At 43.0% G+C, this 27,356-nt stretch overlaps 1 protein-coding gene across 1 annotated transcript in view; it reads left to right on the forward strand.

Moving 5' to 3' along the window:
- The first annotated feature begins 1,077 nt into the window (after positions 1–1,077).
- LOC104544653 overlaps positions 1,078–27,356 on the forward strand; it is a 26,407-nt gene continuing 128 nt past the window's right edge. The window contains exons 1-10 of the mRNA XM_010189577.1: positions 1,078–1,144; positions 5,883–6,051; positions 10,644–10,773; positions 13,278–13,436; positions 14,468–14,533; positions 18,182–18,394; positions 19,467–19,569; positions 20,643–22,206; positions 23,009–23,126; positions 23,784–23,889. Of these exons, the coding sequence (XP_010187879.1) occupies positions 1,078–1,144; positions 5,883–6,051; positions 10,644–10,773; positions 13,278–13,436; positions 14,468–14,533; positions 18,182–18,394; positions 19,467–19,569; positions 20,643–22,206; positions 23,009–23,126; positions 23,784–23,889 (2,695 nt within the window). The remainder of the gene's footprint in view (positions 1,145–5,882; positions 6,052–10,643; positions 10,774–13,277; positions 13,437–14,467; positions 14,534–18,181; positions 18,395–19,466; positions 19,570–20,642; positions 22,207–23,008; positions 23,127–23,783; positions 23,890–27,356) is intronic.

Raw genomic sequence — 27,356 nt, forward strand, 5'->3', positions numbered from 1 at the left:
CTGGCCAAATTAGTATAGAATCCTAGTCTTGCTTGCTGCTGAGATCCTTAACTTGGCAGTATTGTTATACTGCTTTGAGGTGGAAAATGGTTAGATGAGATCTATGCAGGAAAGCATCTTTTCCTGGGAATTTTCATTTGTTTGTAAAGATTTCTTACTCTCAAAGTCCTGGCACAGCACACTGGAACTGCTCACTGTGTAAACGTATCACCTGGACATCTTCCGTAACAAAGGACAATATTTATGAGCTGCCCTGCTAAACTGTCACATTTCCATTGTTGCTTGACATTTGCGGGCTGCTGCTTAATTCCTTTGTCTCTGACAGACACCCATTTAGGAGTCTTGGAAAATACAAGGTGGAGCCGGTTAGCATTGAATGATCTTAAAACTAGGCTGAACTTTTGCTTTCATCAGGGAGGAAGATGATGCCATCAGCTAATTTGGTTGATCAATAGCCCTGCTTGCGATAAGGTTTCAAAGCTTGTGGCTAAAAGCTGATTGCACTGGATCCAAAATAAATTTGATCTATTGGTTTCCACAAATGTAGCGTAGCCCAGGATGATGCTTCAGTGCTGATGCTTAACTAATTTTAATAATGCTGACAGCCTGGCCTGGTGCCTGCTGTGAGGACACTGTAGTGCATGAACCCTCAGCAGTGGAACACGCGCTTAAGATGTTTTTTACAGTAGCACGGAGCTGTCACTCCAGCAAAGAGCAATCATAAAGGTTCATTATTCTGAGACTGGGAAGCATTACAGTCTTTGCTGAGCGAGTTTAATGGCATCTTTCATTTAATGCAAAATTTGATCCCGCTTTCTTAAAAAGAGAGAGGTACTGGCAAGAAATTAGACTGCTTTCTTAGTTTTGGCTGGAGAAATAAGTGTTACTGGAAAATGAGAAGTTCTGTGGCTGAAGTGCAAAAAAGCGTGCAAGCCATGTTTGTGATAAGCATTTGGAGACGCGGTTTCAGAAAGGATCAAGCCGTGTTCTTTCTTCACGCTGGGTGGGACCGTGTTCTGCTGGGAAGGTGGACTAAGGTCTAACTGATGCTTTCATCTGTGTTTCAGTGACTACATCATGGCTACAGGGCCAACAGAGGTCACACAGTCACCTGAAACAGGAGAGACAGTTGAAGAGTGCACAGGTAAGCAGTTGTTCTCCTGAAGTATAGCTGATTTGGAAGTCAAGGTTTGTTTTCTTCGGGTCGGGGGGTCTGTAATGACTTGTTTTGTGGTGCTCTTTTGTTTTTCTGTAGTGTAAAAAGACCTGATGTGGCTTTGTCAGCTGACAATATTATGGGAAGGATCTTTTCATGTGCAGTACTGGAGGATTATAGCCTGATGGAGGATATTCTTTCCTGATTCTGGCTTGGATTTTCAAAAACAGGACGTTAGAGCTTGAAGGGCTGATTGTCGTGCCTGCCTTGGCGCATCCTACAGAGCTGGGAGCTGAGCCTGTTGGCCAGTCTCTGGCTGTGGGGCTGCATCAGTAGCCCCACTGCAGCCCCAGTCTCTGCTTCTGGCCACAGACAACCGCTTGTTACTTATTCTTTAATCTAGTGGTATGGCCTGATGCAAACAGCCACAAGGAAATGCAATTATAGGTGAGAAAGGAAAATATCTTACAACTAAGAGTTGTCTTAAAGGAAATTCCCTTTGACAGTGTTCGGATTATTCTTGAGGAGATGAGTGACTACAAAGAATAGCACCGTGGCTGAGGCATTTCAGGAGAGTGGCTGTCGTATCGTTTGATTTTTTTATTTCTTTTCTTTGGCTAATGTCTCGCAATCGTCCTGAATGTTCGTGTTTCAAGGTCATCTTGCTTTATCCTTTAGAAATACATTTGCCACCATTAGAGTATTGGTAGAAGAGAGGAGCAACGGCAAAGTGACTGTTAGTTGAACTTTGCATGGCAGGCAGAGATGGATGAAGAAAGTGTAATGATGGACGGTTCTTAAATTTACAATCTAGGTAATCACACACGTGCTATCTGTGACACACTGGTGAACCTGTGTGAAACACACGCATGCAAATTCGGTACTTGAGTTCACTGGAAGATTCAGAAAGAGGATCAAATTCTGACCCAGAGGGCAGCAGATGGCTTGCTGTCTTATGTGTTGGCTCTAAAACCACCAGGAGTAAACCATTTTAGGATCTTTTGTTTAGTTCCCATGTGATGTAGGATTGCCTCACCTATTCCTCTTCAGAGCTTTAATTGGCTTGTGATGTAAGCTCTAGGAGGCTAAAATCCCCAGCCCTCATGGTCTAGTCAATTAGATTAATTTCTTGAGGTTTCCCTTTTTGTCTGACTAGTAGTGTATGGCTTCCAGCGCACGCTGCTCCTTCTCTGTGGTAGTAACCAGTCACTGTCAAAAAGCTGTCAGCACCCACTGTTAGCCCGACTTAATTCCAGTATTTTATTGCCTGTCTGGCAGTACCAGGTATTTTTAATGAAGCTAGAATCATTGTATTTTCTGAGAATCTTGTCTGTGGGATTTTTTCTTATCGTGTGTTTTTAATGGTGAAAGTATCGAGTCCTTGGATTTGAGCAAAAAAAAAGGAAAACGCATCCTGAATGCTGCTTAGGAAGTCAGAGAGCATAGAACAAAATTATCTGTTTAATTGAAATATGATCATTGAGCTCATCAGATGTCGCCTATGCTTTTTATATTCTAAATTTTGCACTGGAAAAAGCATCTTTTTTTCTTAAATCTTGTTATAGGGAAGAACCATGCAAAGAGCAGAAAGATGTGTTGGTTCTGTGTGTACACAGGAGAAACAATGAACTAGGCATACACAAACAGGAAAAAACAGAATAAGCAAACCTTACAGAAAAAGCCAAATGCTCGCTCCTGCTCCTTTCCTGTTACAGTGGGCTAAATCCAACTAATTTTTGGGAAGGCTTTTGCTTTTAAGGGCAGTAGCTTTTCGATTTAGTATTTTATTTTTAATGCCATAACGTTGAAGATTGAGAATTCAAAAATCATGAGTCATTATTCATCAGTGGGTGAAGGGGAAATATGCATAATTGTCTGGGCCTGGGTTTTCTCTCCTTGCTTTGACAGGATTTTTGTTATGCAATGGGTTTTTTCCATTTTAAGCAATGAGATCCTCGTGTATATTGTTAGTTCAAGTATCATGGAGCATTCTACCAATTTAGTGATATCTTGGACTTCACAGTGCACGGAAGTGTAGGCACCTTTAAACTGAATGTGGCATCCTTTTAACGTGTGCGACACCAGCGCCAAGAGTTCACAGCAGGAAACTAATCTGAGCACCCTCTTTCCGAGCTGTATCTTTATTGCCAAGTGCTCTTGCAGAGGGCAGCCCCACGGTTTTCATCTGCATGCAGCACTAAGTGTCGAGTAGTGATTTATCCTTTCTTTTGTGTAATAATATGGTAAGTGCCCGTCTCCTGAAGCTTCAGGGAAATTTACTGCTTTCTCATTCATCTGAAACACCCGAAGGCATGCAGCTGAGTAGAGCATGGCTGAAGAGGAGTTATGGCTGGAGGGGATGTGCCCTGCACATCAGTCATAAATTAGAGGCTGGAGAAGGTGCTGAAGTTGCTGGTGTGTCTGCATCAGAGGACCCTGTTGCACAGCAGTTCCCCAGTGCTGTCCCCTGCCAGCCGAGGTTACTCGTTGGCAGCGTTTGCAGATCTTTTCCATGGGCTCCGTTCTGAAGTTAGCACCACTGCTGATCCAGTCGAGTGTTTGCAGTGGTACCTTGGCAGTGTTGTCATTTGTGGTAGGACCTATGTCTGTTTCTCTTAAATGTCCCTAGGAGCACTTTTTTGGTGTGTGTTGTGGTGCTTTGTTTTATTTTTTTAAACGTTCCCCTGGTTCGCTGGAAATGCCAACATCTAATTAAGCTCAATAGCAATACTTGCACTAGAATCAAACTTGCTTTCTGTTGGTACCGCTGCCAGCTGACCAGTGAACGTGACTACGTCCTTGCCGTTAAGTTGCAGAGCTGTCTGCATGTAGCAAAGTCTGCCATTTCGTTCTTTGGGTGCTTGGGCTGTGTTAGCTGCCGTCACGGGACTGATAATTCTGGGACACTGCTTTCATGAAACTTTTTAATCTTTTGTTTTGCTCATCTAAAATAAACAAACTCAGTTTCGACAGACTTCCTGGGAGAATACCGTGTATGTTGTCTAATTGCTGGTGTGAATGGCAGTAATGGCAGGGAGGTATTTCCAAAGACTCTCTAAAGGGCTCTCAACATGCTTGTTTTGTGTGAGAGGCACCACAGTCATCCGGCTGCTGTGTGACCTGTCTTCTCTTACCAGTTCTTGCTATGAGTGCAGCGTGAAACTCAACGAGCCCTGTGAAAGCCTTAACAAATCCAAAAGCACTGAGGTCAGCTCTGTAGCTGGGGCAGGCAGTATAACCTGTATGTTGTCTGTGACTGTCTCATTCACTTACTGCCTGATGTGGAACATTAAAAAGGTTTTCACTGATAAACCCTCCATAGAAGCCCCACATCTCATGATTATTTAGATGAGTGAGACTCCACTGATTGTTTTGCCTTACATGGGTTGAAAGATAATTGGATCTCTGTGACAGCCCAAGTCACTTGAAAAGCAAAGTGCAGGTCTTCCCTGCTCTGCAGAGAGGTGCAGCCGTTTCATCGATCCCTGCTGGACAGCGTAGCAGCGTCCTTGTACGTCCTGACGCGTGGTGCTGGCACTGGTCTGGACAGCAGGGAGGAGACAGCGTGAGTAGATCTCAGCACCATTGTTTGTTTCTCAGAGTGGCTTCTGTCTGACGCAGCTGTGCCGGGGCTCAGCTTCAGCCCAGATAAGGCTGTTGGCAGAGATCCCTGCACGTACAGGGCACGCGTTGGGGCAGAGCAGCGCCCACCAAATCATCGCTGGGAGAAGACAATAATTGTGTTGAAAATAATGCCTTGCTTATGAAGGACTCCCCCAGCTGCGGGCGTTTATTATGCAAACTGCTGTAAAGTATTAATTGAAGAATGAATTTGGCTCAGATATGCAATGATGTTATTGCTCTGCATGAGTATTTAAGTCAATCACAGGGGTTGCAGTACAATAGTTTGGCCCAAACCACTCTGAACTGACCCCTCAATGTAAGGGTCAGTGCCAAAATGCACCACTTGTCCTGAAATATAAATAATAATGTGAAAGTGTCTTAGCTTAATAAAAACTTTAAAAGTGTTTCATATGGTTTATTTTATTCTTATTGTATTTCTTTTCATTTGAACAGTGGAAAATCTGAAATCAGGTTAACAGTTTTCCAGTGTGTTCTTAGGGCTGCTGTGTTTGGGGGTTTCATGTCCTGCAGTGTCTTAATTTAAGTTTGCTCCATTGTCTTTGGAGCAGTTACTGATTTTATTTTGAGTCACTGGTTTAATGTGGAAACAGATATTTTGGTTTTGAAGTCATAAATTCTTTTGCCGGTTTCAGTCTTGTTGCCAGATGTTGAATATCCTTCAGGTGTTGTCTTACAGAACTGAGTAAATAAAAACAGAACTAAACTGAGCTAAGTAAAGAATAAGAGTTGAAGGCATGGACACAGTTGGGGTTTTTAAAAAATATATCAAGTAAGATTGGCATGATCACTGCTCAGTTGTAGATAGATGTATTCTCTGTATAAAGTGCATTTTTCATAAAGTGGAACGTAAGCAGGACCACTATTGTCAGGTTAATGCTGGTGTTGCTTTATAGGCAGCAGATGTAAGAACTGCAGCTTCGCCTTTCACTGGACTCCAGCACTGAATTATTTACAGAGGAGCCAACTAAAGCTGAATGGGCTGCTCTGGCTTTGAGGCTTCCTCCAGAATTTAAGAGATAACATTCTCCAAGGTAGGCAAAACCTCCAACTTCCATAAATTTTCATTTTTCTCATGTTGCAGGAAAGAAAAAATCCAAATTTCAGACTTTCAAGAACTTCTTTGCCAAGAAGAAAAGGAAAGAGCCTCCACCTCCCAGGGGGGAGAGTAATTTAAAACCTAGCCAGTCCAGCAGCGATGTCAGCGTCTCTGTGCTCGACACTACTGCACTTCATTCACCGAAGGAGGCTGGGTAAGCTGCTGGGGAAGGAAAATAAAGAAATAAAAACGGACCTCATACAGCAGTAGGATGAAAGCATGAGTTGGCCCCTAAGGAGCAGCCTCTGTCCAAGTTTGTGCAAAACAAGCCCTAATGCTGAGAAGGAATCCCAGGAATTTCCTCTTTCTTTGGAGGGGTGATCCAACCTCTTAGTCTAAAACTGCAGATAGCCCAGATTGTTTTCGTTGGTTTTAGAGTTTGAAATCTGTCCTGGAAAGTCTGATCAGCAGCAGCTTTGCAAGAGGATGATGATGGAGTACTGCTAGTAGAGAGAATACGTGCAAAGTTGAGTTGCTATTTTTTAGCATAAATGGGGCCCTCCATCATGGCTGGGGTAAAGGGAAAGAAGTGTTTTTGGTGTATTACCGGTATGGGATTGCTGCTTTGCCTTTCTTACATAGCCATTTAGGTACAGATAACAACTGAAGGCCTCTAGTTGTGTGTCAGCTACTCCTGAAGGGCAGTGCATGTGAGTGAGGTTTGCAAGTCCTTAAGGTGTGTCCGGAGCAATTCTCTGATCCCTGATGATGTGAGTTCAAAAACGTGTCCCATTTTTTCAGTTAGTGTAACACAAGCTATTAGCTTGCACTGCCAAGACTGCTTCACTGATAACCTTAGACCTTCGAGCTACACAACACTGCCATTGCATGGCTCTGACTGAATCTGCGGTGGGGCAACCCTCTGAACACGGTCAAGTCTCTCGCCAGAGGTGTCATGGATCAGTGTCTGACAACCTGTAATTTGGCTGTTTTTCCACTCCCCACCCTCCTCATACTCCCCTATGAGCTACTCAGCCAGGCTGCTCTTTGCATTACCCTAGGCCTTGGGTTGTGGAGCTGCAGCCTAAGTGTGTCAAAAAACCGGCCACATCCTATATTGTGGAGCTGCAGCCTAACTAAGTGTGTCAAAAAACCGGCCACATCCTATGGTTTGCAGCGTTTTGTTGGAGGGAACACTGCATGGATGTGTCACTAGCAGAGGGCATGAATAGAGTGGGACATGCTGAAGTCAGCATTGCTACCACGTGCTTTGTACCGTCAAATAAGGCATTTGGTGCTGCTGGACACTGCATTTCTTGTGGTGGAGCAGCTTATAGACGTTACTTTCTCATGGATGCTCGTGCCTCCCTGCCTCACCTTTCCCCACTGTCTCTGTTGTGTTTATGCATCTGCATCATGGAAATGATCTGGGAATGAAACAACAATCTCTTTTTTTTGTTTGTTAGCATAACAGTAACGGAGTAAGTGACCACACAACCAGTCCCTTGAGGTAAGGGGAATTAGAATGACTCAGCTAAGCCAGTCCCATCTTAGGAACAGCTGAGATTACCCCATCAGCCCAGAGGAGGGATCTGGTTTAAAACTGGCTGTCTGCTCCAGAGACAGTGTGGGTGCCAACTCTTTGTCTTGCCCTTGACCAAGTAGTTCAAGTCCAATTGCTGTTTATCTCAGCACTGTCCTCCAGTGATCATGAACTGTTTTGCAAGATCAGAGACCAGAAAGTGAGTAAAACCCTTCTGCTTTTTTCCCTTACCGATAGAATTGGATGGACTATTCAAAAATGTTAGAGAGTATGTTTGTGCTGTTTGAAAATCCTATCACATCCAGACCCTGCATGGCAAAAGTGTGCTTTGTAAGTATCTAGAGAGACTGAACAACCCAACCCTTTGGAAGACCTGATCCTGAAAGCCTGTGGAAATACAGCTTGTGAAGGGCTTATAGCAGGGCCCTGAGCTTTACAATTTCTGGCATGCAGAATATCAAAACCAATCCTAGAACAATGGTGCTGTTTGTTCTTGAGGCAGCAGCACTGGTTTTCTTTCTTTTTTCTTCCTTTTTTTTAATACCATGTAATCTTTTCAAAGTTTAACTTTTCTGAATATTAACCAGAGACCAAACCCCCAGACGTGCCAAATGTTTATTGTAACAGAGAAAGGGGTGAGCCTGGATGTCAAGGGGCTGCAGGGAATCAATGGGATTTGACATCTCTGAGGGGAGGGGGCATTATGTCCCACTGCCTCTTTATCTTCCAAGGGGCGTGAGTTTTGAATAGAAATGAAAAAGCCTTGATGGCAAAGTCAAAGCATGTGATGTGGATGACTTCTGTATCATCGAAAGGATAACAGAGGATAGAGGAAAATTGGGTCCCAAATAGTCTTATTCCAGTTAAAAAGCTTTGAGCAGGAACAACTCCTGAGATGATATGTAAAATTGTCCTGGGCTTTGTGATGAACACACTCTTTTGGCAGGCTGCCGCTGTTTTTGAGGGAGCGGCTGCCTGAAGGAATTGTTTCACCTTCCTTCTCTCCACCTCGAGCACTGAGAAAGGGAGTGGTGTTGCAGCAATAAGAAGTAGGAGATATCACAGGCCATGATAAGTTTAGGAGTGGCTTTATTGCTGGCCACAGAGTCCCATAATTTCCTCTGTCATGGCAGCTCGAATGTGGATACACATGAATTAACTGAGCATTTGTATAGGGAAATCAGTGTGGAGATCTGTTGGCTCAAGCATCTGGGGGTTTAGCTAACACTGCATCTTGAACTTCAGCACAAGTGTAAATACACTGCCTGGAGTTATGCATGATCGTATATTTGCATGGAGGAGATTCATCTGTACTAAGGCTGCAGTTAATGCTATCTTTAATCCAACGTTCTTTTTGTGACTGCCAGAAGAAAGTATAGTGATTGTCTTGCAAAAGCATATGATGCATATGCAAAGAGAGAAAGGAAGAAACTTGTACTGGCAGTTTCAAGAACAAGGAAACCTCAGCTCTTACTGCTAAAGAATTCCAAGTCAAGGAAGTGAAGAAATCTCCAAATAAAAAAGGCTAATGCATCCTAATGCACGTGCATTCTTTGCAGTAAATGAAATGTCAACTATTAGTGAATATACATTGGAGTAAATGAAAGTTTAATGACATTGTCTTTCTGAGTGCAGTAAAATTATGTCTTGCCCACATAGAGTGTATTTCACTGTGAAAAGAACTCTAAAATCAAACACAAAAAGATGGGATGGCTTCATTCACTTCAGTGATGAAATAAGGCAAGTGCTTACTTGTGTGGAGAACTGCTTACCTAAAAAGTAATGCAGACATTAACTGTTATTACATACAAAGAGAAGAAGCCCAAACTCTGAGCTGTGCTATGAAAGAGCTCAGATTGTCTTGGACCATGGCTTAAACATAGAGCAAGATTATTTTGCCCCACTGTGAGACTCAGCATAACTGTGTAGTGGTTGGCTACACCTCTGGGGCTATAGGAGGGTTAATCAAGCAGACAAAGGAGATGTTGTCTTCAGAGATGTAAAGGGAGTTGCAGGAGGGGGGGAAAAAGTGTAATTTGCTTGAAATTTTTTTTACATGGTATATTTAGTTTATGAAAGCTCAGTCTTTTAGGGCTTTCTTCGAAATAGAGGCCTAAGGCAAATAACAGAGACCTATTATACTTTATTTACTGCAGAAGAGCATTAGAATTACTGGATTTTTCCTTTCCCAAATTCTGTTCCTAATCATCCACTGTCACCCAGAGTCAATCTTTCAGGGGCAGTGAGCATTGCCTGCATGGCAGCTGAGCCAAGGAATCCTTGTAACTTCTGGCTTACAAGGCTGGCAGCCAACAACATGAGAGTATTCTCTGTTGTTTTCCAGCTAAGTGCTAGAATGAAATACTGCTAGAGGCCATCTTTGTGGTCTTCAGGACAAGTAATGTACAGACAGTGCTTGCCTATGCTGGTGGCACTCAGTCAGTAAAAGATTTGGAGCCTTCTTTGTCATGCCATCCAAGTGCAAAATTTGCCCTGCTCAGCCTAATAGCCCCAGCCCAATCAATCTCAGTTGATTACAACTCCGTTAACAGCTGTTGTGGGAACTTGTCTGTGCTTCACTGGGCTGAACACCCAGCGAGCAAGAGTGTCTCATCTGATTAACTTGGCTGTGGATAGGTACGTAACTGCGGCTATGGACATTTGTCCCATCTACAGTTTTTACTATGCTTGGGTGTTCGTGATACAGGTGAACAGAACTGCTTTTATTGCTGAACTTGACAGGATTTGAATCAACTTTGTTAGCGTAGCACCTGCATTTTCAAGAAGGGGAAAAATAATCCACAATCTTTGGTAGGTATGACCAGGCTGCGAAAGTTGTGTCCTGAATGTCTCATGCTGGGCACGTTGCCACCAAAGGAGGGCAGGGGGCTCCTGTGACCCCTTCTGCACTGTAGACATCTCTGAGGGTGGCCTGCATCCAGCTAAATCTCAGCATCTGATCTAATCACCCTGGGCTCTCTCTGTAGTCCGCAGAGACTAGCCTGTGCTCACTGCAGATGCTGAGTACATCTGAAAAGGGACACATGTGGTCAGTCAGCATCCTAAAATGTGCGTCTTCCTCCCCTCTGAGTGTAAAAGGAGCTAGCAGTGACTACCTTAGACAGCTAACGTGCAGATACCTAAAGTTAAGTGAGAAGCATCCCACCCTGGCCTGGTTGTGATCCCTCTGCCCCACTGAAGCAGTGCAAGGAAGTATTGGAGGGCTGTACCCAGTGCACTGACCACTCTTCCTTCCTTCCCAGGCCCAAAGGAAGCATGGGAAACAAGGCCTTGTCCCATGACAGTGTCTTCATTTTTGAGTCTGCACCAGGACATGAGGCAGGTGACATGCTGTCTGAGGAAAACATACCTGGAAGAGTGAAAACTTTGCAGGTGAGAACATCACCCCCTCATTCATGGTGCTGCTTTGTGTTAGCTGTCTCCTAGGAAACTCTGTTGCTTGATTCCTTTGCTGCGTGCCTTAGGACTTTGTTGACTGAAGTGCCCAAAGCCAGATTTACTCCTTTGGGATCTGTTCTGCCTCTTGGAAGCTGCATCTCTGAGCAGTCCTGATGCTTCAGCATCAAGATTGCACCCCATCTGTGTGGGTGACATGAATCCAGTTCACAGACTCTTGCAAACCTTCCTTAATGACCATGTCCTCTTCCAATGGGATCCCCATTCTTTACATCATACCTCCTGCCTTCGGGTAAGGCCATTCACTTAAACTGCGCCGTGTCCCTTACACTGTTACTCTTTATATATTCTTTAGATGTTATTCTTTTTTGTAATTCTGGCTATGATGTTTTCACTGTACATACCAGCGGCTGCGTAAGTATGTGGGATGATGGATATGTCAGGGCACTCTTAGTGGCAGCTTTATTTGTCATTATTCTTCTTATCTCTGCCAGAAAAGGATCCTGTACTCTGCTAGGTCATTTCCTTCTTCCAAGGCACATACTGAACCTTCCTTGACAGCTCCCTTATCAACTGTTGGTAACATTAATTGCATTCAAATAACTGCCCAGCTCAGAGCACTGAGATAAAAGTTTAGTGTTTTTCCAGAGACTGAAAACAAACTGTTGATAAGGCAGCCAAAGGCCACTGAAGTGCTTCTTTTCCTCAGTGTGAGCTTCACGTTGCCAAACACAATTGCGTCACGCTTTAAGTAAGAGAAGATGCACAGAGGGGTTTGTTCCTCCGTAAGACTGCAAAATAGGCTCACCTTCAGTGTAGAGTATTTTTTGCATAACAATAGGAGCAGCACAAGAAATCATGTTTATACATGACAGAACTTTGTTGGGGAGGAAGAAAGCTCTTTTCATGCTATCTCCAGCCCGCTGCGCCCTCTCTTCATCCGCGCATCATCCTGCATGGTAATGTAATACTGCCAGCACTGTTTTTGTAGCCATAAAGGACAGCCTGTGTCTGTGAGCTTGACTCTTGTCAGAATAAAAGCCAAGCACTAATAAAAGCTGTTGTTTTCTTAGCAATGTAAATGAACTTCTACCAGTAGAATTCAGAGTTTCCCCCACAACACTTGCTGTCTGCATATAATAATTTTAATAAATCAAAGATGGTAAGCTGTGAGAAGAGAGAGAAGCAAAACTGACTTTCTGTATTTTCCTTCCCATGAAGTGCACAGGTATATTGTATGTTTTACTTGTTTTGCCCATATATTGCAATCTCTGTGCAGTTTGTTATCAGTCCTGCTTTGCAGATCATATTGGTGATACTTCTTGGATTGTTGTGGGTAAGAGGGCAAGAAAGGTGTTTGAACTGGGGGACTGGTAGGTTAAAGGCTGACGAATGTGCTACCCTGTATAGCTGTCAGATCCATAGGAATTACATTCCAAGTGAATCTTGCTGAATAAGAATGGCGGCTATTTAGATATATTTTACAGACATAAAAATGAACAGATAGTTTACAGAGGAGCACAGAGTTAGGCCTAGAATTTCTCATTCTGGTTTAATGAGCAAAGAAACGGAGAAAAACGGATCTGCTCATTTATCCTGGGAATATTCAGTTGGGGCGTTTTTAGTTGAAGGACAAAGTTTCTGTACAGACCTTGTTTCTGTTCCAGCTTTGACACAGCCGAAGGACTTATGCCAAGAATTTTAGTAATGGTGTTTCCTGACATCTGAACTCTTTCAGTTTGAGGGAACATCTGGCTGCTTGTGAGGTTGCAGACTTTGCTTTATTTTTCTAGGGTCAGGGCCTGCCAGAGCATTCTTTTATGCAATATTGGAAAAGAGTCCCCATTCTTTACAAAGTTGTTCCTGGCTACTGTCATCGTTCTTGCTGTAGACAGGACCAGGATGTGATGCTGGGGAAAATCAACACGCAATTCATGAGGGTGAACCAGAAGTTGAATTAAATTGTTGTTGTATAAAAAGTGGGAATCAGCTGCTTGTGTGGGAGACGGTGGTGACAAACTCTCAATATCTGGGGCTTTATGAGGGAAAGCTGAACACATAAACCTGGAGTTGGTAACTGCTGACTGACAGCTCTTTGTGAGACTATTTGGAACATCCTGATACGTGTAATTATTTAAAGAATACTTAAATCTAGAATTTTTAAAGTTTTAAATTTAAACTGAGTTAAACTGCTATAAATTTTCTGGAATGCTGAAATTTCTGTCTTCAGTGCCTTACTGATTACAGCTGATTCTTATTGTAATTTTGTACTGAAGGCAGTTCTAGTGATGGGTCTTCGATGAATGTAACTAAATAAAATATTAATGGCTATTTTCTGTAAATTCTCTATTGTTTCAGTTATTTCTGTTAACTGAGAGATTCTGCATGCCTAATGGGAACAACTGGGGTAAAAGTATCCAAACGTCCCCTATAAATGATGCCATTGAAAGTCTATATTCTACATTTATTTTCAACCACAGCTTCAGTTACAGCAGAACATCAGACTTGGATCACCTCCTCTTGTTATAACTGGAAAGAAACCGGAAGATGCAGGTGCTGTTTCTGAAGATGATGGTTTACCTAGGAGCCCTCCTGAAATTTCAACACTTCATGAAGTTCTGACAGATTCACCAAGCAAGGTATAACCATTACATCACTTTAGTGACCAGCTGTACAGAACAGATAAAATCTGCTTGGAGAATGGGAAAACCTTTTTGCTTGCTTGTGATAAAATCTGATGCTACAGATCAGTCAAAACCTGAACAGATTACCTAGGTGGATTGTGGACTTGTCGCTGTGAGGAATACCTAGGAAGTGGCCTTACAAATACTCCTTCTGCATACAATTTTCTATGCTTTTATGTATGCCAGTGCTGGGGCAGTTGTGACCTGTATCACTGGGGAAAGCGGAGACAAGTTCAGTTGATACGACAACTCTCAGTGCCTTTGGGCACTGGCAGGTCCCTGTGGCAGAAAGCGTAAAAAGTGCATTATTCAGGATGAGAGTTGTGTTACTGTGACTCTTCCACTTCCAGACTGAGAACAAGCTGAGGTACTCGCACTGTGCAAACAACCTTCCCATGTCTTCCAGCTTCAAAGAGCTGGGAAGGTTGGCAGCTTCCTGCACCAGTGAAAGGTGTTTTAACGTTAGTAAAGAGAACAAAAATAATAGGGACTGCAAGAGAATCTTAAACCATTACTGGTTTTGGAGTTAAATAGCTCAAAACCAAGGCAGTATTAGTTGAATTGGCAGGAAAGTGTTAGTCCTATGAGTCTGAGGAGAATAGGTCCTGATGAGACTCAGGGGAGATTTGGATTATATTCTTTCTTAGGAACTGCCATCTTACAGCAGAGTCCTGATTTTGGACTTGGGTGGGCATGTGAGCATTTGTGAATTTGAAGATCTTAAAACAATAAGCCACAATGACTTTATAACATGTATTGCATCCTGTGGTCAACCTGCATGGCGTATCTCATAGCAGGATAAAGCTACCCTGCTTCATGTTAGATTCCAAATGAACAAATGAAACTTACTGTGTGAGGCAGGGACTCAGTGACCCTTCCTTTATCTTTCCTCTTGTGTTTTCTCATTATTAGCACTGGATATCCAGTCCCAGGTAATTGAATGTGATACTTCCCTTGACTTACCCTTGACTTATTTTATCCCACAGTCCTCCAACCCTGTTCAGCGTCATAGCTCTTTGAGTTTAGGCGGGACAGACAGTGAAGATGAACAGGTAAATAGCTACTTTTCCTGCTAATAAACTTTCCTGAGACAGCATGTGTGGCGTCTGTATGAAGCCAGTACAATAATCTTTTTTTAAATCTATTCTGGGTACAGTGTATCTTAGCAAGCAATTAATGAACAGTCCAGAGTGATGCAAATGGTACTGAAAATGTACCTCTCACAATTTTGAATAAGAACCAAACAAAGAAAGGCAGAAATCTCCTGGTAAGTGGTTTGTGTGAACATCATGGTCAGCTCAGTGACACAGTGTGAATCTGTAAAGTTACACAACAGAAAACTGGACAAGGAAAAGCACCTCAACTGTGCTTACAGGTCCCAGGGCCCCAGTACCCAAGAGCAGTAATAGCTTAACAACACCTTCCTGTCAGCAGTGGCCTGTGAGCAATGCCTTGCATCTCTCTCATCACAGAAAATAATTGCAGGATCAGCCCTTGGTGATGCCAGGTGTTCCACAGAAGAGGTCTGTGTTGGTTTGCAGTTCTCTCAGGATGATAAGTGACCATCAGAAGCAGCAGGTTCTGCTGTCAGACCAACGCAGTCTGTTCCTTGGCCGGCTCAGAAAAATTTAGAGGTCGTATTTTTGGAGAGGCGCTTAGGTGACCTTCACCTTGACTGTCCCTGCTGCTTGAGGCTGAGTTGAGTTCCTGCCAATCCCATGCTTTCAAGGCAGGCCTACAAGGCTTGCTTATATTGCCTTTCTCCAGCATTAATACAATGTTTGAAAGACCAGTCAGACCACGGCTATGCCAGTGAGGTCTTCAAATGCCAGTGACAAAGGCAGCTACCGCTTCAACAGGGCTGATTTGATTTGTGGGATAGCATTTGCAATTGTATAAGCAAAGCAATCCGTCCTTTAGCTGCAAAGGGGAATACTTATTTGGTCCAAACCAGCTACTGGTTATTTTGTCCTAAGCTTTGCATTCTTCCATACAGAATCCCTGTTTGAGGAGCTCACCAGAGAAAACACAATTTAAGCCTTTGTAAAATTGAAGATATCCCACAAGTAAAAGGGAGGTAACAGGGTACCTTGAAGATTTCTTCCTGATGAAGAGGGCCTTAAGCAGCCAGGGCAGCATCTTGAGCATCAAACAGTGCTGACCCCACTGCTAAGGAAGCTTTCCCTTTCACTCTCTCTTTGGCCGGCCTTCTCAAGGGGAGAGAACAACCTTTAGGCAAGACCAGCTCAACTTCCCTGTCCTTGGCTGAGGTCAGGCACTCTCGTGCTCAGTCATTCCTGGATCTTTTGCTTTAGAGATAGAAAGATAAAGCAATGTCTCCCCCTCATACTAGACCACTAGTCACACATCTCTTGAGGCTCAAATGATCTTGGTAACTTGGATTGTTGTTATTTTTAAGAACTTCTTGCATATATTTTATCTTTACTTCAATGTACTTTTTATTAACTCATGTCCCATTTGATATTTTGACTAAAATGCTCTATTTTGTAAGCCTGCATACTGATTATTTCCTTGCAGTGCAAAAAACCCTTTTCTGTCCGTTTCTGAAGTTTTTGAGCTTTTTCAATCTTACAACCTCCTCTCCTGGGAGAAACAGAGACAGGGAGAAGAGAACCTTTTTTCTCTCTTCTGTATTGCACAGAATTCCCCACTTAAAGGCTCTTCTTTTTTCTCTCCAGCTCACCAGGAATCTAGCTAGCTTCTCTACGGTACTGTGTATGCTCCTTTACCCAGATGTTTTTCTTAGTCGGAAGTTTGACTTAGCAGAAATCTTGCCAATACATTTATGTAAAATAAAAAACCTTTTCCTGAATAACCATCAGGTTTTTCCAGTAGCACTTGAAACTATTTGTGTAATACCGGAATCTGAGCTAGCAGAACACAAGTTGTTAAACCGAATAACCTCGTCCCAAAGATGAGAAAAATTGTGAAAAGCATGAAGAAATCTACACAAGTTATTCAATTTAACAGTGTTGTGCATTTAGTAAAGGAAAAAGAGGATTTGATCTTAAGCAATCTGAAGTTACGCACAGTGTAACATTTACATTAGGTTTACATTTTACTGCTGTGTTGATCTTGCTGCAGATGACAGTTAATTCGTTTCTTTGTCCTGTGCGGCTCCTCTGGGTTTTCCAAGAGTTTCACGCTGCTGTCACCTCTGTGTGAAACCCTGTTGTGTCACCCATGTCACTTCTCAGTGTCTTTCACATTGGTAGACACCCACTTTCTGACTCATCTGAAGCTGAATGTGAGGCTGTCACCCGAAGTGAACAGCAAGTACCTTCACAGAGACATGAACCAGCGTTGTCCTGCCTTTGCTGGGTAGCCGTGATGGAAATCTAACTTCCTTGTTGGCGTCTGCAACCCAGACTGCCTAAAAGCAAAACAGGGTCTAAGCTTGTGTGGCTGTGGACACTGTTTTGGCACAAACACTCTTTAGGAAATGGGCCTCGTAGCTGTGAGATTCTCCCTGTGCAGGGTCCTGTAACTGCACAATAACCAGCAAATGCCAAGTTTATCTTGCACTTCAGCACTGGTGTGGAAATCCTGTGTCTGTTCCACTGTCTTTGAGAGAAGGTACCCACTGTCAGTCGGTGCTCAGAGGCAAAGAATCCCGAGTGCTCAGTGGAGGAGGGAATTTGCCATTTAGGTAGGGCAGTAGCTCAGGTACCAGCTTCAGGTGTTCTTGTGTGAAGTAAGCACAACTAAGTTTATAATTGAAAGGCAGAAGAACTTGTGTGTAGAAATGAGTAACAGTGTTACTATTTCTATGAGGTCTAGTGATCTTTACAGGTTTATCAGTAATCTTGTAGAATTATAACAATAGCTTATTTACTAGCTGCGTTTTTCTTTCTCTTTCACAATACATAAATTTTTCATGAGAAGAGTCTGCATCTGTCATCATACATTCTGGTGTGGGGGTTTTCAGATCTAGGAACTAAAAATTAAACCTTAGACATAAAGCAACGTACCTAGAGAGTTTTTGTAGATCAGATGGGAAGATGCTTTCATTATCTTTAAAACTTCATCAGCACACATGTTTTAAATTCTGTGTTATATCCTACGCTTAAACGAAACTAAAATCTGAATGCCAAGCAGAGTTAAATGGCTGTGTTTTACCTGTCTTTATGGCCAAAGCCAAAATAGCAGGTATGTTACACTGAATTAAGTTTGGAGTGTCTGTGAAGTTTGCAGATGTTCTAGAAAGTCTGGTCTACATTTCCAAGCAGTAACAAACCCCGGCAAACTGGATTTCTTCCTTAGAAACAGAGATAATGAGGAGCAAGCGTCCACGCTGCTTTCGTAGCTTTTCACTGACGTATTCCTGCCGTGTGTCTCATTATGGGGGATGAAAAGGCAGCGATATAAACTGCACCAGTGCCTCCTGCTGGTGCGTACGTCTATTGCAAATGGTTTTCAAGGTAAGAACTGGGAAGGGGACAGCTGAGGCTCTTGCTGTGAGAGAGGTGGAGACAGTTACTTCTTGCGTTTGTGTGACACACAGCTAAACACACAGGATTGTGTGATCTCTGTGCAGAGATGACTTTAGGTGTGCATTTAAACGTGAGGATTTATACAGCCTTTTTAGGCTTCAGAAATGGAGCGAGCTAGTAAAGGAATTGTTGCAGAGATGTGGGGAAGCCAAGCAAAACGTACAGTGACATGTTTGTGTTTGACAGATACCTTCTGGAGCTTCCTCCAGGCCCATCAGCCCTTCGTCCTCTGCCACTCTGGGCGTCCCCAGCTCGCGAGGCAGCAGCTTCCTTCCCGTGGACTTCACCGTCCCTGCCAGTCCCCTCGGCTGCCTGGACACCTCAGCAGCCAGGCACAGGATCGCCATAAACCCCCGGAAACAGAAAGGCTTTACCAGCAAGAGTCAGCAAACCCCCCAGGTATGTGTTTTCTGGAAAAGAATCACTGTGCAGGAGGGAATGCGAACTTTAATTATTATCTAAAAGAATATTTTCAATTTTTCCCACCTATTCACATTCTTTTACTTTTTTTGTTCTTCCATCGGAAGAAGTGAAATCACCTATTTTCAACCAACCAGCCCAACAAAAAGTACTTGGAGAACTTCAGTATCATGAGAGCTGAAGAAAAATGCAACTTTAGGTTTTCATTATTTCGCCAAAAAAGTTGTGTGTCACATCTGTAAAAACATTCATGTTGGTTGAAAAGCTAGTTTGCAGTTTTAATGAAGCCTACGTCTATTTCTACAATTTCAGATTAGCTTTAACTTTGTTCTTTGTGTGTCAAAGGAAGGACTGATGGTCTTTGGGAAGGAATGTGGCTCTGCATGTGGGAAATTAGGATGAGATACTTCTCATTCTGGCTTTCAGGAAACATGTAAAGTTGAACTCAGCAGATAGAAAAGGTTGTTGAGCTGGGGTGTGACAGAAATAAGGAGTAGTGCTTCTATATTTTGTATTCTCCTCTCAATCAAAGAGTCATGCATGAACAGCTGTCCTGGATTTAGAAGTGCCCTGACCTGAGAAAGGAGGAGAGAAATCAGGATGAGTGTAATATGGAATAAGGTTTTCTTGGACACTTGGGCCCTACAGCATCTCTGCTGGATGGTCTTTGTGCTGCAGCTGGTACAACTGCAGTGCTGAAGGAGAAAAGCTGATTGTGGAGAGGTCTCAGAAGTGATGATAATGTCTCTGGTTTGCTCTGTTCTGTGCCACCAGGTAGCTTGGGTGACGTCTTAAAAACATGCTTATTCACTCACAATATATCAGTCCCAGAATGTTTCAGGTTTAAGAGAGATCAATGGGCTGCCTTTGACATTTTAAAAATGAATGATTTGTAGGTTCTTAACTGGAATAGTACATTACCCACAGTGCTGGTAAATTACAAGATAGGAGGTTTGTGTGTATGTTTTGAGTATTCATAAACATTTGTGTGTATAAAATACATTTTTTGTGCATTATTCTTTAATTAAAAGATCTTACTGCCCCTCGTCAGGTGGAACAGCTGGAAAATGAAACGTGTCTTCCTGCAACTCCAGAAAAGAAGGGAAATTCAACAGAATTACTTGAGGGTGGCCAGCATAAATGTGATTGGGAAGGTAATGAAGACTTACGTATTGCTACTTTGGGTGCTTGGACTCTTCTACATAAGGCTGGCAGGTCTTACTTGGATTGTAAGCCCTTTCAAACTAGGCAACTTTTGGTTTTATAGCATAAAACCAATCCTGGCTGCTGAAGTGTTGTGATGGAGAAAGTCATGTGCTCCACTCAACACAGTGGTGCTGAAATGGTGAACTCTGAGGGCATTGAAAAATAGATGAGGTGAAAGTACCATGTGCAGAAGTACCTGTGCTACAAGGTTGGCTAGATGTCATTGACTGGGGATCCGAGTTCCTTGAAACTCGGAAAAACCTTAAACTCAGCATTATATCTGTTATGTGTGTGAAGTGACTTTAATAGGCTTGTATTTACTAGATCGTCCTTTGCCACCTACCCCCTTATCATTTGAGCAATGGCTAATTGCCAGTGGTAACACAACTGTAATTGTAAAAACGAATTAAATTTCTCCAAAGCAGCACCAAAGACTTTTCTCTTTGACGCTGCATTACAAATGCACTGGCTGATGGTAACGCCGTAGTGTAGTGGGAATGCTGGCACTTTGTTGACAGGGGCAGGCTCAGGACCTGATGCTGTCGCACATCAGAGTTACTGTGTGTGCAGACACGTCTGAGCTATCCAGATGTTCAGCAGCCCTGCTGGAGCTGCAGGAGGCAGAGCTACCTGATGCTGAGATGTTCTGTTTAAATACAGAAAATCCTCCAGATCATTTTAGACAGCCTTTCTAGGCATACACGTGGAGAAAAGTCAAGGGAAACCTGGGTAGCAGTCTTAAAACTAGAGGTATGCACAGAAAAGAACTAAACAGCAACTGATTTGGTACACCTTAAGCAAACAACGTTTTTCAGTCATTCCTGGGATTAGGTATGTTCAAAGTAAGAGCTTTATTAATCTCCTCACTTGGACAACCCATTTCTAAATAGGCTTTCAACAGCCTTACTGTGGCCAGACATGGGGAACTCATGCTAAATGACCCCTGTCTGGAATGGATTACTGACACAGATGGTGCTTGAACCGTAACCTTTATGTGTTCACTCTTCTCTGCTTAATATAGGATTATCAGCCCAGGTGGGATATGGTGCAAAGGAAGGCAGTTCTAAGGAGGTGCCAGGTGTAAAAAGTCCCACTGATGCTGCCTGTGACTCTGGTGATTCCACACTTGTGGCAGAAGACTCTTGTGCTTTGCTGCAAGAGGATGTATGGCCTCCAGACATGGACCATCACTATAAAGCAGTTGCACCCCTTTTGAGACCTGAGCCTTCTCCAATGAACCTGAAGGAACACCACAATGCAAAAGTGCTGTACTGTTCAGATGAGTCTGCTGCTGAATTGAAACTACACCAGCAAAATACCAATACTAAAGTATCTGCACTTCCAAAATCACAGCAAATTGAAGGAGAAGCTGTTGTGTTTCCAGACATACTAGCAGCTGACTTGTTTAGCGGTGGTGTGGAAACGGAGGCCATAGATATATTGGTAAATGTTGCACAAAGGTCCTCAGTACCTTCTGTGGACCAAAAGATCAGGAACCAGGGAAAGGGGGATCCAGTGTTTACTGGCGAAGTAGAAGCCTGCTTGGGTACTATTGAGAGTCATTCCAACCACACTGTCTCAGATACTGCACCAAGCACTTCACAGGTTGCAGGAGCCGATTCAGAGTCTTCTTCTGACATCAAGACAGTGGCTGTTTTGAAGCCTGAAAACAGTTCAGTAACAAGAAATCACACAGAAATTTGTGAAAGAATGGATTTTCAGGCATCCAAAGGCAATGCAGAAAAAAAATTAGACACTGCTGCATCTGTCTCGGTACCTCCCTGTAAATCAGAAGTATGTTATAAAGCAGAAACTGTTTCTTTTTTGAAGGATAACCAAGGCACTCAGCAGGCCAACACATCACACGTTTCTGAAAAACTTTCCATTGGCTGTCTTGCCTCTTCAAGTCTGGCTGGCTTGAAGAGTAATATCTCTTCCAGTGGTGACAGTAAGGAGTACCAGATAAGCAGTACACCTCACAGAAAACCAGTGAAAGACAGTCAGTCTTCTGATGAAAATGTTAAAAGTCCACCGAAGACTGCGTCTGCTAAACCAGTCAGATTTACCATTGCACCAGCATGGCAAAGATCTCTCTCAGGGGGTTCAAATTCAAAGGAAGATTCCTATACCAGAAGTTCCCCAACGTCCCCTATTAGACCAGAGTTGTTTGAAGGAGTGACAAAAGAACACGCATGTTTTGATACAGCCATGCAGGAATCGGCAAAACCCAACTCGGATAGATTTGATCGAGATTGTAAGTACAGTGATTTGCATTTGAATTCCTCTGTGGAGTGGACTGACCACGAAGCACAAAATGTTGAAAACCCATTTGGGGTCAGACTAAGGAGAACATCTTCCTTACTAAAATACCAGAATGAAAGCCGTGCTGAGTCTCCAAAGCCGATCCCCTCAGCTGTTCCCACTGCTTCTTCTGCCTCAGTCAAGGAGGATCAGAAACTGGTGGGTACTGGGAAGCCATCTCTAGGCCTTCCTGTCAACACAAAATCATTTGTTGAAAAACCAGATCTCCTAGAAGACAAAAATCCTCCCAAGACAAGATTGGAAGAAGTGGCAAAGAAGCAAAATGGTCATAAACCCTCAGGTATTTAAGCTGTATTTCTATTGTGGCAAAACAAACATTGTAGAAAACAGTGGTCATATAAGAGCCTTGGCAGAGTGGCAACAAAAGATAAAAATCCTTTTGACGAGGACTAAGTTCAGCGTTGAGTTCATCAGCACCATGATTTAATTGGCTCGATGACTTGGCCAGTCAAGAAAATTCTTCACTTATCTTAATGAAGGGCGTGTTCCAGCAAGCATAACAATAGAGTGATCGCTGCAGGGCCTTTCTGGTATGAGCTATTTATGCATATAGTTTTTAACACAGTTTTTAAAAACTTGCTGCTGTTTTGTAGTTAATTTTCCATACTGCAGCAGCTCAAACATTAACTAGGAGTTGCATTAGGTGTGATTATTTTTTTTCTACAATCACTTAATTTAAAATATTTAAAAAGTGAAAAGGCAGCCTGTATTTTACTGCCTGCATTAAAAAAAAAGTCATCATACTCGTTTAGTCTGCAATGTAAGGATGTTTTTTCAAAGGCAAAATCCAGTTCACAGTGATCTCAGTGGGACCTCTGCCATTGACTTAAACGGAAGCAGAGTCAGGTCAAAACCTCCGGAATAAACAGAAAAACAGTTGTTGCCAAGGACAAAATCATCAGGGAAGGTAATTTTATCTCCACAGTGTTCAAAGGGTATTACAGATACTGAAGGATTTAAACCAGAAAATGCTAGCTTTAGACTGATTTGACCTAAATCCCTTCTTTACTTCAGAAATGTTTCTTTTGTAGAAAAAGTCTCCTCTTTACACTTGGAAACTGCTTCCTCTGAACCAGCTTGGGTCTCCATGGCAAAACTAAAACGAAAGGGTTTCCAGGACCACCCTCTTGCCAAAGAACATAAAGCTGAAGACAAAGCTTTGACCAAAGTGGATCAAGAGGAGGTAGAGTACTAAATAATGTTGCATGGGTGTGAATTCTGCACCGGATTGCCTGGGTGCTCTTGCAAACTGTTCAATATCATCTCCATGGGAGGCAGGTTGTAAGCATTACTCAAAGACAGATTTTTCAGGACTGGCCTCTAAAATATATTGAGAAAGACAAGTGATGGAAGTGATCAGTAACATGTGGGACTATACTGGCACGGTGATTAGTTTCAGAGCTGGATCCTCTTACACGTGCCTTTGCAGTGCTAAAGCCTGAACCTTCTCAGGGCTTGCCTATCGCCCAGAATGCATTTATGTAGCCCAAGGGCTGCTTTGAGTTGTGCTAGCTTCCTCACTGCTACTGACTGCATTCACTGCTCTGCTCTCGAGACTGCCTCCCGAAGATCTGGCTTTTCCACTGACTTCTTGTGCGGCTTGGGCAAGTTCTTCAATTACCCATCCATAAGAGACAGAGGATAACTTGCCTGCATGTGAAATAACCCTTTATTTGTAGCAGCTGTCTTCCTTCTTGCCTTCTCCCTCCCTCTGCAGGATGTCCCCAGCCAGCCTTGCCTGGCTCTTGCTGCATTTCCATGGTCTGGTTTAGAGATTTATGAGTGCCACTGGCTAGTGGGTTTCTTAGTTGCATTCTTTTCTTCTTTCCTCCTTTTGTAGCAAGGGATCTGTGCTAGTGAGAACATACTGAAGAAGAGTATGCCTTCCAGCCTGAGCTCTCAGGACAAGACAATGCAAATGAAGACCTGTGTGTCTGCTGCCTCCGGTATTCTCTTTCTTTGCATCTTTACATAGTGGCTACAGTTTACACCAGTTACTTGTGTGGGTGGCAGGTAATGGGGGGAGATTGCTATCCTTCTGATAATCAGCACACTTCATATAAGACCTATTCAGATTATAGTTTGCATACAAGTCAACGCATTGGCTTGCTCACTCAGCAGAGAAAGCAAGTGAGGAACTTTTACCTCCACTGCCAGTTCATGGAATGGCTTATGAAGAGTATGGTGATTTGTTACTGGCAAAGGTCAGTTCTAAAGAGTAGCAGCTGAAGTTGGAGGGTGTCCAGGAGAGAGCAGCAAAAGAAGTCAGTTCTTCTAGGCCTCCAGTCAGCCAGGAAATACTGATGGGAGTGGGGCTGTTTAGTCTAGAGAAGACAGCTTAATTTGCTGCAGAGAGGACCAGACTAATCTTTATGTCCCTTATGAGCTTAAAATGCACCAGAATAGGTTTAGCTTAGACATTAGTAAATAGTTCCTAAAAATAAGAGTGGTGAAGTGTGGAATAACATAGGTTGCTTACAGAATGTGTGCAATTTCCTTTGCTGGATATGTTTAAATAAATATGTATCAAGCATAATTTAGGTAGAGTCAGTTCCACCCTCGGGTGAACACAGAGGCTCCATGCCCCCTCCCCTGCCCTGTTAGCTGTGATTCTCTATCAGAAAGATGCAGGGGAAGAGTGTGACTCAGACGTCGTGACTCACATACCTCTTCCAGGGCTACTGCTGGGCTGCAGCTTATCCCTCCTTTCTTACTCAGCGTGGTGCCAAACCTCAGAGACATGCTCCAGCCAGATATAGATAAGTCAGTTCTTCAGCTGTAAAAGCATATTGTGCTAGCTGAAAGCTACTGATTTCAGATACTGCCTAAGAAGATAAATGCCCCACTGTGTCAGAGCAATGGCTTTACTGTTGCAGGTTCCTGTTGCTGATGCTGTCAGTAAGAGATGCTGTCTAGAGAGAGCGCATACACCTGGATACTTTCCCCTTATAATCCATCAGCATCCAGAATTGTTATATTAGAGATACTAGGGGGTACCTCTGTGCCCTGCTCCCTGCAGTAGTTGTAGAGCTGTTATCTGTTTTTGAATCCACAGGTGCTACAAAATAAGCTTTCTCCCTTTCTCAGGTAGCTGACCGGCTGAGGATGTGCACCAACATGGAGGCTCTGATGCCAGTTGCCACCCTAACTCTGTGTGTGTGATTGATTAAAATACAGTAGTTTTTAAAAAGGATTCTGTTACAGATCAGCTTCCTCTGATGGTTTTAGCTGCAAAGTGAGACTTGAAATGTAAACAGGCCAAGATTTTTGCTCAGATTAGAAAGTCTTCCTTTGAAAGGCTGACACAAACAGACTGGATTTCTGGGTGTTGAGTATTCTAAACTTGAAAGTCCAGCAGCCTTCTGTCAAAATTCAGAACTCCACAATGTACTCTGCTACTCGTTTACTAGAACTTGCTGTTCTTACTACCACTTGTGGTCCTTGCAGCAGAATTACAAGTTTTTCTGCGTCACCCCTTCCCAAGAATTGGGCTCATTTCCTGACATCCAATGACTCTCCAGGAATAGCACTCATGGACATATTCTAGTATCCCACTCTGAATATCACAAAGAGCTCTGACCAGTGCTGATGTTTAAGGAAGACACCACTCCACTGCTGCTCAGAAAACCATGCACTGTTGTTTAGGAGATGTTCAGCACTGTCAGCACAGGAGTAGGAATTTGGGAATCCCAGATGTGAACTCTCCTCTTGTCTGATTTGGTTCCCATTAGCACAACCTGCAGTTTGTCTGGTTGAAGGTGCTGGTGGTGGAAAGGATGTATATATAATATCAAGAGGAGTTATTTATTCGGATCATGCTTTTTGGCTTACATTAACTGTTAGCAGTTTTCTTGATGGATGGTTGAGGTTTTCTGTGCATACCTCCTGAAACAACAGCAAGAGCCAGGACAGCTCAGGGTCAGCAAAGAGAATTCCAAGAAATCAGATCCTTACTTAGGATCCTTACTGAGCGTGACTGTTTTGTTACTTTGCATGGCAGCTCATGTCACAACCAAGATTACTTAGCTTGCCGCTTCTCTCTCCACATTTCACCCAAAGCATGGTGAGGTTTGTCCCAAAGTCTGTCTTCCCTGAAATAGGCATGAGCCACCATTCTTGGGTTTTGTTTTACCCTGTGCTGCTGAGAGCATGCAAAGGGCTTTAGACTTGCTTTTGCTTATTACAAAGAATGAAGTCTCCCAAAATGTGAAAATTCATTTCCAAAATCAAAATTTCCATAACACTTAAGTTTCTACATCACCTTAGATACTTCTGAAAACTGTTATTGTGTCTGTAGAGCTGCAGCCTGTTTTTAATAGACAGTATGCTTTCTCCAGTATTCCTAAGTACAGCTTGTCTCCTGCAAGAGCTCCCAGTGAGCCACGGGTTTTAAAAGACCAGAGACCTCCTGAGTGAAGATAGAGAACAACTTGGGCTTTGCTCAGGAGTATGACTGATGGAGTTAATGGGCATTTTCCATTGATTTCAGTGCAAGCAAGATCATTCTGTGCAGCTCCATTCCAGGCTGTCTGTCTGAAGACATTAACCTTGAAAATCCTCAAAAAAGGTGGATGAAGGAGGCCTTTTCTAAATAGTAACTCAAAGCCATATGAGGGGTGTTAAGTGTATTCCTCCATCCTTTAGGAGGATGACAAGCTGGTGTTAGACTGCATGAAGAGGAATACCTAGCCCCACCTTCTTGGCTTACAAGTCCAAAAACATAAAGCACAGGTTAGATCCCTATCTAGTATTTAATAATATTGCTGGAGCAATATTTGTGCAGTGAAGACTGGAAAAAATTATCTTTAGGACTTCTCAGTGTTGAAAGACATTTATCAGTTATCTTTAACCCCACAGCAATCCTGGGGTTGTCCTTGCCCTGCAGATATTTTGTTTACATTTAGCTGCATTCTCAGGAGTCTTATTCCTAGATTTTCATGCACTCACAGAGCAGGATAAGCCTGTGGAACTCCTTGCCTGTGCACTGTAAGAGTTTGAAAAGATAGAGAAACAAGTTAGCCAGGACTACAAATTATAAATACCTGAGGCTACAGTCTCCATGCGCTTGAGGTATTTTGAAGTACTTCTTCATTTTTCAGGGGTTACGCATTTGCTCTTGGAGCTGAGGAGAAGATTCTTTTATGGACAGATTATTCACTAACAGCTTAGTATCAATTTTTTCCATTGCAGTAGCAGTCCTTGCCACTGTTGTAGCTGGACCAGATAGCGATAGCAACACACAGCCTAACAATTCCTCTGACTTATTTTTAAGTCACAAATATTCTGGGCTGAGAGAGAAGGAAATAATTCTGGCAGAAATGGAGTTTTTAACTCTCTAGCCTTCTGATGAGTGATGGATGTCTTGTTGTTGGCAGGTAAAGTTGGACCTATTGCTCAGGAAGCATCTGTGATT

This window comes from Mesitornis unicolor, unplaced genomic scaffold (genome assembly GCF_000695765.1).
Source record: "Mesitornis unicolor isolate BGI_N332 unplaced genomic scaffold, ASM69576v1 scaffold14398, whole genome shotgun sequence".
In the NCBI taxonomy this organism is placed as follows: domain Eukaryota; kingdom Metazoa; phylum Chordata; class Aves; order Mesitornithiformes; family Mesitornithidae; genus Mesitornis; species Mesitornis unicolor.